This window comes from Scyliorhinus torazame, chromosome 5, assembly GCF_047496885.1.
Source record: "Scyliorhinus torazame isolate Kashiwa2021f chromosome 5, sScyTor2.1, whole genome shotgun sequence".
Taxonomy (NCBI): Eukaryota; Metazoa; Chordata; class Chondrichthyes; order Carcharhiniformes; family Scyliorhinidae; genus Scyliorhinus; species Scyliorhinus torazame.
In genome coordinates, this window is record NC_092711.1 from 325,667,429 (window position 1) to 325,680,574 (window position 13,146).

At 47.4% G+C, this 13,146-nt stretch overlaps 1 protein-coding gene across 3 annotated transcripts in view; it reads left to right on the plus strand.

Annotated features, from left to right (window-relative positions):
* arhgef6 (Rac/Cdc42 guanine nucleotide exchange factor (GEF) 6) overlaps positions 1 to 13,146 on the plus strand; it is a 250,702-nt gene that overhangs the window by 217,333 nt on the left and 20,223 nt on the right. For all 3 annotated transcript variants that reach the window (XM_072505979.1, XM_072505977.1, XM_072505978.1), the window contains 2 exons: positions 4,720 to 4,779; positions 7,960 to 8,106. In XM_072505979.1, coding sequence (XP_072362080.1) covers positions 4,720 to 4,779; positions 7,960 to 8,106 — 207 coding nt within the window. The remainder of the gene's footprint in view (positions 1 to 4,719; positions 4,780 to 7,959; positions 8,107 to 13,146) is intronic.

Here is a 13,146-nt window from a genome sequence, read left to right on the forward strand (position 1 = left end):
TGCCTCTTCCTGAGGAAGCCATTTGGTTCAATTGTGTCTTCACGAAGTTAGTGGTCACTGAGTGCTGTTATAGAAACATTAAAAAATAGGAGCAGGGGGAGGCAATTCGGCCCTTTGAGCCTGTTCCACCTTTCATTCTGATCATGGCTGATCATCCAGCACTGTATCCTAATGCTGCTTTCCCCCCCCATAGCCTTTGATCCCCTTTGCCACAAGTACCGTACCTAACTGCTTCTTGAAACCATACAATGTTTTGGCCTCAACTACTTCTGTGACCCCCTGGTTCTGGACACACCCACCATCGGGAACATCCTTCCTGCATCTACCCTGTCCAGTCCTGTTAGAATTTTAAAGGTTTCTATGAAATCCCCCCTCATTCTTCTGAACTCCAGCAAATACAATCCTAACCGACTCAACCTCTCTTCATATGTCTGTCCCGCCATCCCAGGAATCAGTCTGGTAAACCTTCCCTACACTCACTCCAGAGCAAGAGTATTCTTCCTCAAGGAGACCAAAGTTGCACACACTATTCCAGTTGTGGCCAAACCAAGGCCCTGTATAATTGCAGCAAGACATCCTTGCTCTCATTCTCGAAGCCTCTCGCAATGAAGGCCGGCATTCCATTTGCCTTCTTTACCGCCTGCTGTACCTGCATGCTTACCTTCAGCGAGTGGTGTACAAGGATACCCAGGTCTCGTTGTACATTCCCCTCTCCTCATTTATGGCCATTCTGATAATCTGCCGCCTTGTTTTAGCGACCAAAGTGGATAACCTTATATTTCTCCACATTATACTGCATCTGCCATTCATTTGCCCACTCACTCAACTTGTCCAAATCACACTGAAGCATCTCTGCATCCTCCTCACAGCTCACCCTCCCACACAACTTGGTGTCATCTGCATATTTGGAGATATTAAATTTTGTTCCCTCATCTAAATCATTAATATATGAAGCCTGCAGTATCCCACTAGTCACTACCTGCCAATTTGAAAAAGACCTGTTAATTCTTACTCTTTGTTTCCTGCCTGCCAACCAGTTTTCTATCCATCTCAATACACTAACCCTAATCCCATAAACTTTAATTTGACACACTAATCTCTTATGCTGGACTTGTCGAAAGCCTTCTGAAAGTCCTAATAAACCACATCCACTGGTTCCCCCTCGTCAACTCTACTAGTTACTTACGGACCCCGTGGGGGGGATGACCGAAATCATGGTGGTATTAGGAGCATTTGGGCGATTTTCAGGCTATAAGTTAAATATGGGAACGAGCGAGATGTTTGTGATCCAGGAACGGGGGCAGGAAAGGAGGCTGAAGGAGCTACCTTTTAAAGTGGAAAACGGAAAAGTTTTAGGTATCTGGGAATTCAAGTGGCCAAGGATTGGGGGCAGCTTCACAAGTTAAATTTGGGCAAAGCAGTGGATCAAATGAGAAGGGATTTTTGTAGATGGGACATGCTCCCACTGACGCTGGTGGAGAGGGTTCAGACGGTGAAGGTGACGGTCCTTCCGAGACTGCTTTTCTTTTTTCAGTGTCTCCCAATTTTTGCCCTAAAGGATTTTTTCAGAAGTATGAATGCGGTGATATCGAGGTTTATATGGTCGGGTAAAACCCCGAGAGTAAAGAGGGCACTCCTGGAACGGGCCCGCGGGGAAGGGGGCTTGGCTCTCCCGAACATTTTTAACTATTCCTGGGCTGCCAACATATCGATGGTCAGGAAGTGGGTAGTGGGGGAGGGGTCGGTCTGGGAGCGGATGGAGGCAGCATCCTGCAACGGTACGAGTCTGGAGGCTTTACTGACGGCGCCCCTGCCGTTCGTGCCGGCTCGGTACTCCACAAGTCCTGTGGTGGTGACAGCCCTGAGGGTGTGGGGGCAATGGAGGCAGCATATGAGACTGGAGAGGGCAGTGTCAACCAATCTATTCCAATCACCGGTTTGTCCCGGGGGGGCTGGATGGGGGCTTTAAGGTATGGCAGCGGGCAGGGATTGAGTGGTTTGGGGATCTATTCATCCAGGAGGGCTTCCCGACCTTGGAGACATTAGAGGAGAAGTTTGATTTGTCGGGAGGGAACGGGTTTCGGTATCTTCAAGTGCAGGACTTTGTACGGAGACAGGTCCCAAGCTTTCCTCGCCTCCCCCTGAGGGGACTACAGGATAGTGCTGTCAAAAACAGGGGTTGGAGCTGGGAAGGTTTCTGACATATACAGGGAATTGTTCGAGTGGGAAGGGGTCCCTATCAGAGAGGTGAAGAGGAAGTGGGAAGCGGAGCTAGGAGGGGAACTGGAAACTGAACTGTGGGAAAAAGCCTAGAAAAGGGTAAATGCATCCTCGTCCTGTGCTGGACTCAGCTTGAGTCAGTTCAAGGTAGTCCACAGGGCCCACATGGCGGTAGCTCGGATGAGTAGGTTCTTCGAGGAGGTGGAGGACAGATGTGGGCGGTGTGGGGGTAGCCCGGACAACCATGTTCATATGTTTTGGGCATGTCCCAAACTGAGGGAATTCTGGCAGGGATTTGCAGATGTTATGTCGGAAGTCCTGGAAGGTAGGGTAACTCCGAGTCCAGAATTGGCAATATTGGGGTGTCGGAGGATCCGTGGGCAAAGAGGGGGAGGGAGGCTGATATTCTGGCCTCCTCCTCCCTGGTGGCCCGGAGACGGATCTTGCTGAGATGGAGGGACTCGGAGCCTCCGAAGTCAGGAGTGTGGGTCAGCGATATGGTAAAGTTTCTCAGTCTGGAGAAAATCAAGTTCGCTCTGAGAGGATCAATACAGGGATTTGCCCGGAGTTGGCAGTCGTTCATCGATTTCTTCAACAAAAACTGAACGTCCGCAGTAAGGGGGAAAGGGAAAGGGGGGGGGGGGGGAGGGGAGGAAAACAGGAGGCATAGTAATGTTAAATAAAGACGGGGATCTTGATATACGGGTAATTGGGGATAGGGCGGGAGAAGTGGGGTACGTGGTTTATTGGTTGTTAGTTTAGGGGGTATTTTGTGCGTCAACGCGCGCGGTTGTTTTAGAAATGTCAACATTTTAATTTGTGAAAATTACAAATGCTTCAATAAAATATTTTCTAAAGAAAAACTCTACTAGTTACATGCTCAAAGAATACCAGTAGATTTGTCCAGCATGATTTCTGTCATAAATTCTTGCTGACTGTCTGATCCTGCCACTATTTTCTAAGTGCTCAGCTATAAAATCTTTGATAATGGATTCAACAATTTTCCCCACTACCATCATCAGGCTTACTGGCCTATAATTCCCTAACCTTTGAGGAAACTGCTTTTCCTCAATTCCCCCTAAACCTCCTGCCCCTCACCTTGAACTTGTGTAACTGACCCTTCAACTAAGGGCAATGGCTACTCCATGAATTCCTTCGACAATCGTTTCACTCGGCCTGTGTTTTCTCAGGGAAGGTTATCGCCAGCAAGGCACACCTTGTGAATCCCCCTCTCCCTCTGGTCACAACTGTGCCTATGATCCACAGATAGCTGTTTCCAACACCTTTCATTGGGTGAGTCTGTTCTGGTAGAAATCATCATTTTTTCAGAATAGTGAAGACCTGATATGTGGGAGAATTGCCGTTCTCCCACCGCAATGAGTTTCTGATTGCGTTTCCATGGCAGCTGGCTCACCTGGGAATTTCTCTGAACTGAGGGGTTGAATTCAAATTACTGAATTATTGAATTACCTTGTTTTATATTTTAAGACAATCATTTTGTAAAATTCAACATTCACTTAAAAGGTCCTGTAGGTTCAAAGCACTTGGACAAAACCTTCTCTGTGCTTTAGAGGCAAACCCCACCCCAGAGAAACAAATATGTAATCTATGCCGAAACGTGAGAGAGGTCCTGAGGGAGAGTCGCACTGTCAGAGGGTCAGTACTGAGGGAGTGCCGCACTGTCAGAGGGTCAGTACTGAGGGAGTGCCGCACTGTCAGAGGGTCAGTACTGAGGGAGTGCTGCACTGTCAAAGGGTCAGTACTGAGGGAGTGCTGCACTGTCAGAGGGTCAGTACTGAGGGAGTGCTGCACTGTCAGAGGGTCAGTACTGAGGGAGTGCTGCACTGTCAAAGGGTCAGTACTGAGGGAGTGCTGCACTGTCAGAGGGTCAGTACTGAGGGAGTGCTGCACTGTCAGAGGGTCAGTACTGAGGGAGTGTTGCACTGTCAAAGGGTCAGTACTGAGGGAGTGCTGCACCGTCAGAGGGTCAGTACTGAGGGAGTGCCGCACTGTCAGAGGGTCAGTACTGAGGGAGTGCTGCACTGTCAAAGGGTCAGTACTGAGGGAGTGCTGCACTGTCAGAGGGTCAGTACTGAGGGAGTGCTGCACTGTCAAAGGGTCAGTACTGAGGGAGTGCTGCACTGTCAGAGGGTCAGTACTGAGGGAGTGCTGCACTGTACATCTCGGTGGGTGAGTCCTTGTTTAGTCAGGTCTGTATGTGACACCATACCCATAATGTGGTTGACTGTGAAATGAGCTGACAAGACACTAGTTATTTTGTCAGAAGGCAGCTCACCATCACCTTCACAAAGGGTAGTTCGGGTTGGCCAAGCCAGTGATACCCAAACCCATAAATGAATAAAAAATGAGTGACTGCACTTCAAAAATAATTTGTTTGCACTTTGGGTCGTCGGGAAGCTGTGAAGCCATGGAAACACAGGATTTGTCTGTAAATATATTTTAAATGCTTTGTTTGAAATTTCCACTTTTTTTTTTCAGGAATCGCATCCCGATTATCCTGACATTTTAAAAGGAATGACATCATTCAAAAATCTAGTGGTAAGTTAGACTATGTCTCTGAGCCCAGAAACCATCACAATGGTTGAGAAACTCTCGGCCTCATTACTAAGCAATCCAGATGCATTTTGTGTCTTAGGAGCTTGCTGTGAAGCTGGTTTAAGGTTTGCAGGGAGAATCTGGCAAGTGGATGGCCTCTGCTCTGATCTTGGAGACATTGGCATCCATTCTGTGCTCCAAACCTGCTCTGCATGCGTTGCTTTTGATCCGCACAGTGACTTGTTCTCTGTCAGCCGAGACTGAATGGGTCGCTCTCGACTGGTTCAAGTTCCACCCCAGCGATTTGAGCACAGAATCCAGGCTGCCGCTCCATTGCAGTTTTGAGGGAGAGCTGCACTGTCGGGGGTGTGACCTCTCAGACGTTAAACTGAGGCTCCAAAGTGTCTGACCCCATTCTCACTATTTTGAGGAAGTGCTGGGAGGCTTTTGCGAGTGTATTGACCGATATTCACTGCACAACCAACATCACAAAAAATGATTATCTGACCACTATCACATTTCTGGTTATGGGATCGCACTCATAGTAATTAGGAGCAGAAGTCACCAATTCAGCCCCTTGCGCCTGCTCCGCCATTCAATCAGATCATGGCTGATCTCTTCCTGGTCTCAAATCCACCTCCCTACCTGTTGCCCATATCCCTTTAACCCAGCTATAAAAATCAGAAATATATTTTATCTTCTTCTTGGAACCATTTAATGATCACTCAGCATGACACAATAATTCCACTTAAACAAATTGACTGTGTTGCCCATCCTCTGGAACCTCCGCTGCTTATTCACTGGTGTTCTCAGGTGCAATCCAGTGCCTCCCAGGGGTTTTCCTGTATTGATGACTTGACATCAGCAAGTATGTTGTATGCTCTGTGGTCATTCCCAAATCCTTACCCTTCTCATTCCACTGCCAGTGAGACCTTTACTCACGTTAAATCACTATAACATTCGTTTAATTCCAGCGGGACTTGTTGCAGGCACAAAGTGAGCCTTTCTGTTCCACATTTTGATGTGACTGCTCATTTGAAACCGCCTGAATGATTAAGTGTGAAATTTCCTGGGCCATTTTGGGCGCTAGTTCTATGAAGTTACTCATTTATTTTCCCTGGCCATCAACACTCATACAGGAAGCAGAGTTTAACTCAATTTCCCACCAGTACGCTGCCTATTTCAGTTCAATACTTCCATCACATGGTTATCACTGCTGCCTCACAGCCCCAGGGACCTGGGTTCAATTCCTGCCTTGGGTAACTGTGCGGAGTTTGCATGTTCTCCCTGTGACTGCGTGGGTTTCCTCCGGGTGCTCTGGTTTCCTCCCACAATCCAAAGATGTGCAGGTTAGGTGGATTGGCCGTGATCAATTGATCCATGGTGTTCAAAGGTTAGGTGGAATTATGGGGATAAAGTGGGGTGTGGGCCTAGATAGAGTGCTCTTTCAGAATGGCAGTGCAGGCTCCATGCGCCTTCTGCACTGTCGAGATTCTATGATTCTATCATAGATGTTTGTTAAATTAACATCAAGCTGAGGAGAATTGTCACGTTTAAAACCCATAATCATAGAATCCCATCGCATGGACGGAGACTATTTGGCCCATTGTGCCTGTGCTAGCTCTGTCCGGTTTTGGCTGACCACCATCTTTATCTCCAAATCCCTTCCAATTAGTCCTTGTCAACTAATGTCGAATTGTTTTTTGAAACTTCTGAAGATACCTGCCTTCACCGCCTTTTCAGATGGTGAGTTCCAGCACTTCAGCTTCACTAGGAAGACATTCCTCCTGGTCGTCTAGTTCTTTGGCAAATTATTTTAAATCTCAAACCTCTGGTTATTAACCGAGTTACCAGAGGAAACGGTGTCTGCCTATTTTCTCTCTCAAGTTTGAATGCTTCTATTTTTTTAAATTGAGATTTCGAGTATCCAATTCTTTTTTTTCCCCCAATAAAGGGGCAATTTGGCGTGGCCAATCCACCTATCCTGCATATCTTTGGATTGTGGGGGTGAGACCCACGCAGACACGGGGAGAATGTGCAAACTCCACACGGACAGTGACATGGAGCCGGGATCGAACCCGGGTCCTCAGTGGCGTGAGGCAGCAGTGCTAACCACTGCGTCACCGCGCCGCTCGGCTCCTATTTAAATTGTACAGTTTTTAGCCTTTGATTAGATTGAAGCTTTTCCCTTTTTCCATTTTGGTAAAATCACCATCTTTCTCCGAGGTTTCAGTTTTGGTGTCAGTGTCCCAGTGGCTGACAGTTACAAGCACAGTGATTATTGTATTTAATACAAATGCTTTTTGCATTTGTGTTACACAAAAATTCCCCTGTAAAACTGTCTTAGAAATTTTGGAAACAGCTGGTGAAAGGAATGGATGAAAAAACTGCCACATGATTGATCCGCCATCGGCAATGTAAAATTAACAATGCTGTAGTCAGTGCAATGATTTATTAACCCTGATCATTAATCAAATAAAAGACTAGTTTGGGCTTGCTATGAAATCATTAATATTACCGTACAATGAAAAATCATATTACTAGCTTCCTGCCATCAAAGGATTTGCTTTTGAAGATTAAAAAAGAGATTATTTGTTCCTCTGCTGTCTTGACTCAACTCTTAACTCGCACCAAATCCAATTCACCCACCTCTCTCGTGCTTATTAACCTCCATTGCCTCCCAGTTTCACAATGACTCAGTGTCAAGTTTCTAATCTTCCATGTTCTCGCCCCTCCTTATCCCTGTATTCTCCTTGAGCCCTACAATCCAAGGTCTCTGAAATCCTCTAATTCTGGCCTCTATCAAATCCCTTGATTTTAATCGCCAACAACAACTGGGCCTTCAATTCTGGACTCCCTCCCTAAACTTCTCCGCCTCTCTCTCTCTCCCTCTACATGCTCCCTAAATCCCACTTCATTGACTAAGCTTTTTGTCGCCTCTTTCAGTAGCTCCTCCTGTGCTCGGTGTCGATTTTCTTTACCTGATTATTCCCCTGAGAAGCTCCTTTGAAACATGTTGCTATGTTAAAGGCACTATATAAATGTGAGTTGTTTATTTTACAAGTGAACTATTGGATGCCAATATCCTATTGACCCTGGTCAGGTCTTTTCTTCAAATTGTTAAGATTAATGACATCAGCAAGTGGCAGTGTTTAGACTGTAACAATATATTTTTCTCACTAGACTCAGTGTCAGGAACTGCGAAAGAGAAAGCAACTCGAGCTGCAGATACTCTCTGAACAAATTCAGGATTGGGAGGGTGAAGATATCAAGTCCCTTGGAAATGTCATTTACATGTCCCAGGTCATGGTGCAGTGCGGAGCAAGTGAGGTGAGGAGTTGAACAATGTTGCCTACAGTAAAGGCGACGGCTACACTATGTCTATATTTATACTGCAAGTAGGAGGTTGTTCACAGAGTGACGCATCTCCTGCCTTCATTTCCACTGGATTTGAAGCCTTGCGCCCGAAAACAGAGCTTCCTGTTCTAATTGTGAGCTGATGCAATGTTTTACTCAAGTCGTTTTTAGTTCTGTTCTTCGAATAATGAGCTGCTTTCCAATTTTGCATCTTGAGCATGGTTCTGGATACTGAGGGGCGCTGGGGGAGAAGTAAAGGAAGTAAAGAAGGGAGTAAAATGAAGGGCTCTATAATATTGATAAATGGAATTGAGGACCTCTGTGCTGGGAGGTGATAAGGGAATGGGAGGAATACTTAATTGGTAAATGTCAGAATGAAGGCAGTTTTCTTGGGGTATGGAAAATCTTCACTTTGTTATCTGGATCGGAGCATGGGAAAAGTTCAACAAAAGATGCTGTCAGCAGAGGTGAGTTGGTTTGTGAGGAATCGTAAATCATAGAGTCATAGATTATCAAGGATGCTCAGGTTAAAAGTAAAGTAATAAGGATATGGCTTCAACAAGAAACTACCCTTGTATGGAAAACCCAAGAAAGATGATGGCTGATTTGGGGACAAGTTTGTATCATGGAAGGAGCTAGAAATATTTCATGGCTGTATTTCCAGAGATGCGCACAACATGAATGTGAGGACAGGCACATTTCGGGAATTTCCCAGGGAGTTTCTTGAATTTGATGTGTTTCTTTGTTCCCGTTAGACCCTCCCATTCACTGCGATTGGGGAGAGTGGGTAGTCAAGGTGTGCTGAGCAGGGGTAGGGCAGCTGGTCATGAGTCCTGTTCCTTTCCGTAAGGTGGAAGAAGACCGTACCCTACTGGCTGGCTCACCAGACAGTCTGACCAAGCACAGGGTTGGTGGGTTAGATTAGGCTGCCTTGAATAAGTGAAATCGACAAGAAACACCCTGTCCCAGGGTTAAATAATCCACCTGCCCTCAGTCAAACATTGCGAAATGCCAAATTATCTGTTGATTTTTTTTTTAAAAGGATCACATTTTCATTTGGCCACGTAATTTACATTGCTTAATTCAAATCTACTGGAAAATTTCCTTTTTTGAATTACACAATGTGAATAAATTTAAGGTCTTTATTTGTATTAAGTCCCTTGTGGTAAATCCCCTCCAAATTTTATTAAATCTTTGAACACGTTAGGAATCCAGGACCCCAGTTGTTGCATCTTCCAGCAATCTTTTCCATTTGATGCAAAGCACTTTCTAAATTGAAATGGTAATCTAATCTGCATTTGCTATTCTCTAAAGGAGGGGGTGGAGTCAACCTTTTGTGTCCTGTGCCCCTGTGATCTGGGTCCTTCCCCAACACTCTGTGACTGGAAACTCTGTGTGGGTAGAATCCTCAACAACAATCTACATCCCACCAGACAACACACCATGCTGTTTGAACAGCATTGGGCAGATTAAACATCCCAGTTTTATTATAAAATTATTCATCAAGGAAAATATACACAGTTGGTCCAAGTCATACTAACTGCAGAAAAAGGAGACTTTTGATGGTTGTGAAGATTATGGACTTGCATTGAAGCGCACACAGAAAATAGAAACAGAAAGAGGCCATTCGGCCCTTCTAGTCTGCTCCGCTATTCATTAAGGCTGATCATCAAGGTCAATATCTTGATCCCGCCTTCCCTCCCATATCCCTCGATCCCTTTAGCCACAAGAGCTGTATCGAATTCCTTCTTGAAATTACACAACATTTTTATCTCAACTACTTTCTGTGGTAGCGAATTCCACAGATTCACCGCTCTCTGGGTGAAGAAATTTCTCCTCACCTCAGTCCTAAAAGGTTTACCCCTTCCCCTCAAACTATAACCCCTAGTTCTGGACTCCCCCACCATCAGGAACATTCTTTCTGAATGGAGGGTGAGAGCGCGCGAGGGGGGAGGGTGAGAGCGCGCCAGGGGGGGAGGGTGAGAGCGCGCGAGGGGGGAGGGTGAGAGAGCGCGAGGGGGGAGGGTGAGAGAGCGCGAGGGGGGAGGGTGAGAGAGCGCGAGGGGGGAGGGTGAGAGAGCGCGAGGGGGGAGGGTGAGAGAGCGCGAAGGGTGAGAGGGTGGGGGAGTGCGAGGGGGGGAGTGTAAGGAAGCGTGAGGGGGGAGGGTGAGAGCATGAGGGGGGGGAGAGAGAGAGCACGAGGTGGGGGGGAGAGAGTGCGAGGGGGGTAGAGAGAGAGCGCGAGGGGGGGAGAGAGCACGAGGGGAGAGAGAGCGTGCGGAGGTAGAGAGAGCGCAAGGGGGAAGGGAGGGTGCGCGAGGGGGAGAGGGTGCGCAAGGGGGTGAGCGTGAGTGAGGCGCAGAGGGGGGAGAGCAAGCATAAAAGGAGAGAGAGCATGCAAGTGCAAAGGGGAACAGGGAGCGCGAGAAGGGGAGAGAGCGTGTGCGTGGTGGGGGAGAGCGAGCGTGTGGGGGGGAGAGCGAGCGAGCGTGTGGGGGGGAGAGCGAGCGAGCGTGGGGGGGGAGAGCGAGCGAGCGTGGGGGGGAGAACGAGCGAGCGCGTGGGAGGAGAGTGAGCGGGCGCGTGGAGGGGTGTGCGAGCGAGCGTGAGGGGGGTGCGAGCGAGCCCGTGGGGGCGAGTGCGAGGGGGATGAGAGCGAGCGTGTGGGGAGGGAGAGCGAGCGAGCGCGTGGGGGAAGAGTGAGCGAGCGCGTGGAGGGGTGTGCGAGCGAGCGCGTGGGGGGGGGGAGAGAGTGAGCGGGTGGGGGTTGGAGAGCGAGCGAGTGCGAGGGGGATGAAAGCGAGCGTGTGGGGAGGGAGAGCATGCGCAAGGAGAGGCGAGAGCGAACAAGTGTGCAGGGGTGTGAAAGAGTGAAACCAAATGTTCATGGCGGAGAGAAACTGTGCGAGGGTGAGAGACGATAGGAGAGAGGAAGTAGACCGTGTTTAGCATGAACAAAATGGTTTTATTTTACACCTTCGAGATGCCGTATACCCACATTGGCTAATTTTTCTATAATTTGACATTCATGACATAAGACGAGCCCTTTGGTTTTAGCTGATTACGAGTGTTGTCTTAACTTTAAGACAATGACTTCTCTGAAGTTATATCTTTTATCTTGAGTTATTCTAAATGTTGCACTATAATTGATTAACATAACTGGCTGTCAGTTTCCAATTGAAGCATTTTGATTAAGGTCCTATTCAATCAGTCGAGGCCAACAAAGTTCCTGTAAACTCCCCAGTTTCCCAGGAAGACAGCACTTTACAATTCTCAAAACATAACATTCATATACTTGAAATTGGGTTAAGTGCTTCTAAATTATAAAATATTATTAACATTTGTGTTACAGGTGTCATTACCAGTCTCACTAATGCATCTGTTGATTAATTGCTTATTTTTTAATTGTCGCGCAATTAGATGACAATGTTGTGTGGGAGGGTGAGCTGTGAGGAGGATGCAGAGATGCTTCAGTGTGATTTGGACAGGCTGAGTGAGTGGGCAGATGAATGGCAGGTGCAGTATAATTTGGAGAAGTGTGAGGTTATCCACCAATAATGGCAGACTATTATCTGAATGGCCATAAATTAGGAGCGGGGAATGTACAATGAGACCTGGGTGTCCTCATACACCAGTCACTGAAGGTAAGCACGCAGGTACAGCAGGCGGTAAAGAAGGCAAATGGTATGTTGGCCTTCATCGCGAGAGGATTTGAGTACAGGAGCAGGGATGTCTTGCTGCAATTATACAGGGCCTTGGTATGGCCAATCCACCTAACCTGCACACCTTTGGACTGTGGGAGGAAACCGGAGCACCCGGAGGAAACCCACGCAGACACGCGGAGAACGTGCAGACTCCGCACAGACAGTGACCCTAGGCCAATTTGAACCCGGGTCTCTGGCACTGAGGCAGCAGTGCTAACCACTGTACCACCATGACATATGAGGAGAGAAGGGTCAGTTAGGATTGTATTCGCTGGAGTTCAGAAGAATGAGGGGGGGATATCATAGAAACCTATAAAATTCTAACAGGACTGGACAGGGTAGATGCAGGAAGGATGTTCCCGATGGTGGGTGTGTCCAGAACCAGGGGTCACAGTCTGAGGATACGGGGAAGACCATTTAGGACAGAGATGAGGGGAAATTTCTTCACCCAGAGAGTGGTGAGCCTGTGGAATCTGTTACCACAGGAAATAGTTGAGGCGAAAGTTGTTGCCAAGAAACAGTTAGATATAGCACTCAGAGGGGGAGGGGGGGGGAGAACAGGTGACTGGGTTTGATGATCAGCCATGATCAGAATGAATGGCGGTGCAGGCTCAAAGGGCTGAATGGCCTCCTGCTGCTTCTATATTTCTATCTAATTAAGGCTGTCTATTTAACTGATATGGCTGGTTTCCAGTTTAGCTCCTGTTCAGTCATTTAGCTTCCTTTCTCAGTGTAAGCACAAAATGGCTTCTGACCAAGTTCCGTTTATTATGGAAAATGGCGCATCGGTTCAGACAACAGAATAATCGTCGCATTAAATCTATTGATTTTGAAATTACCAACGGAGGGTTCCCATTCACCCCACCCCCAATAGGAGTGAGTGAGCATCCGACACTGGGAGGAGCCACATTCATCCTGTCACACAGGAGCAGAGGATCCTGGGGTTATCTGTGCACAGACCATTGAAGGTGGCAGGACAGGTGGGGAGAGCAGTTAATGAAGCAGAATTTATTAATAGGGGCAGAGTACAAGAGCGAGACGATTATGCTGAGTTTATACAAGACAGTAGTTAGACCTCAGCTGGAATATTGTGTACAGTTCTGGGAATCACACTATCGGAAGGATGTGAATGCATTGGAGAGAGAGCAGGAGAGGTTTACAAGAATGATTCCCGGGATGAGAAACTTCAGTCATGAGGATCGATTGGAGAGGTTGGGACTGTTTTCCTTGGAGAGAAGGCCGAGAGGAGATTTGATTGAGATGTTCAAAATCACGAGGGGGCTGGACAGAGTAGACGGGGAGAATCTGT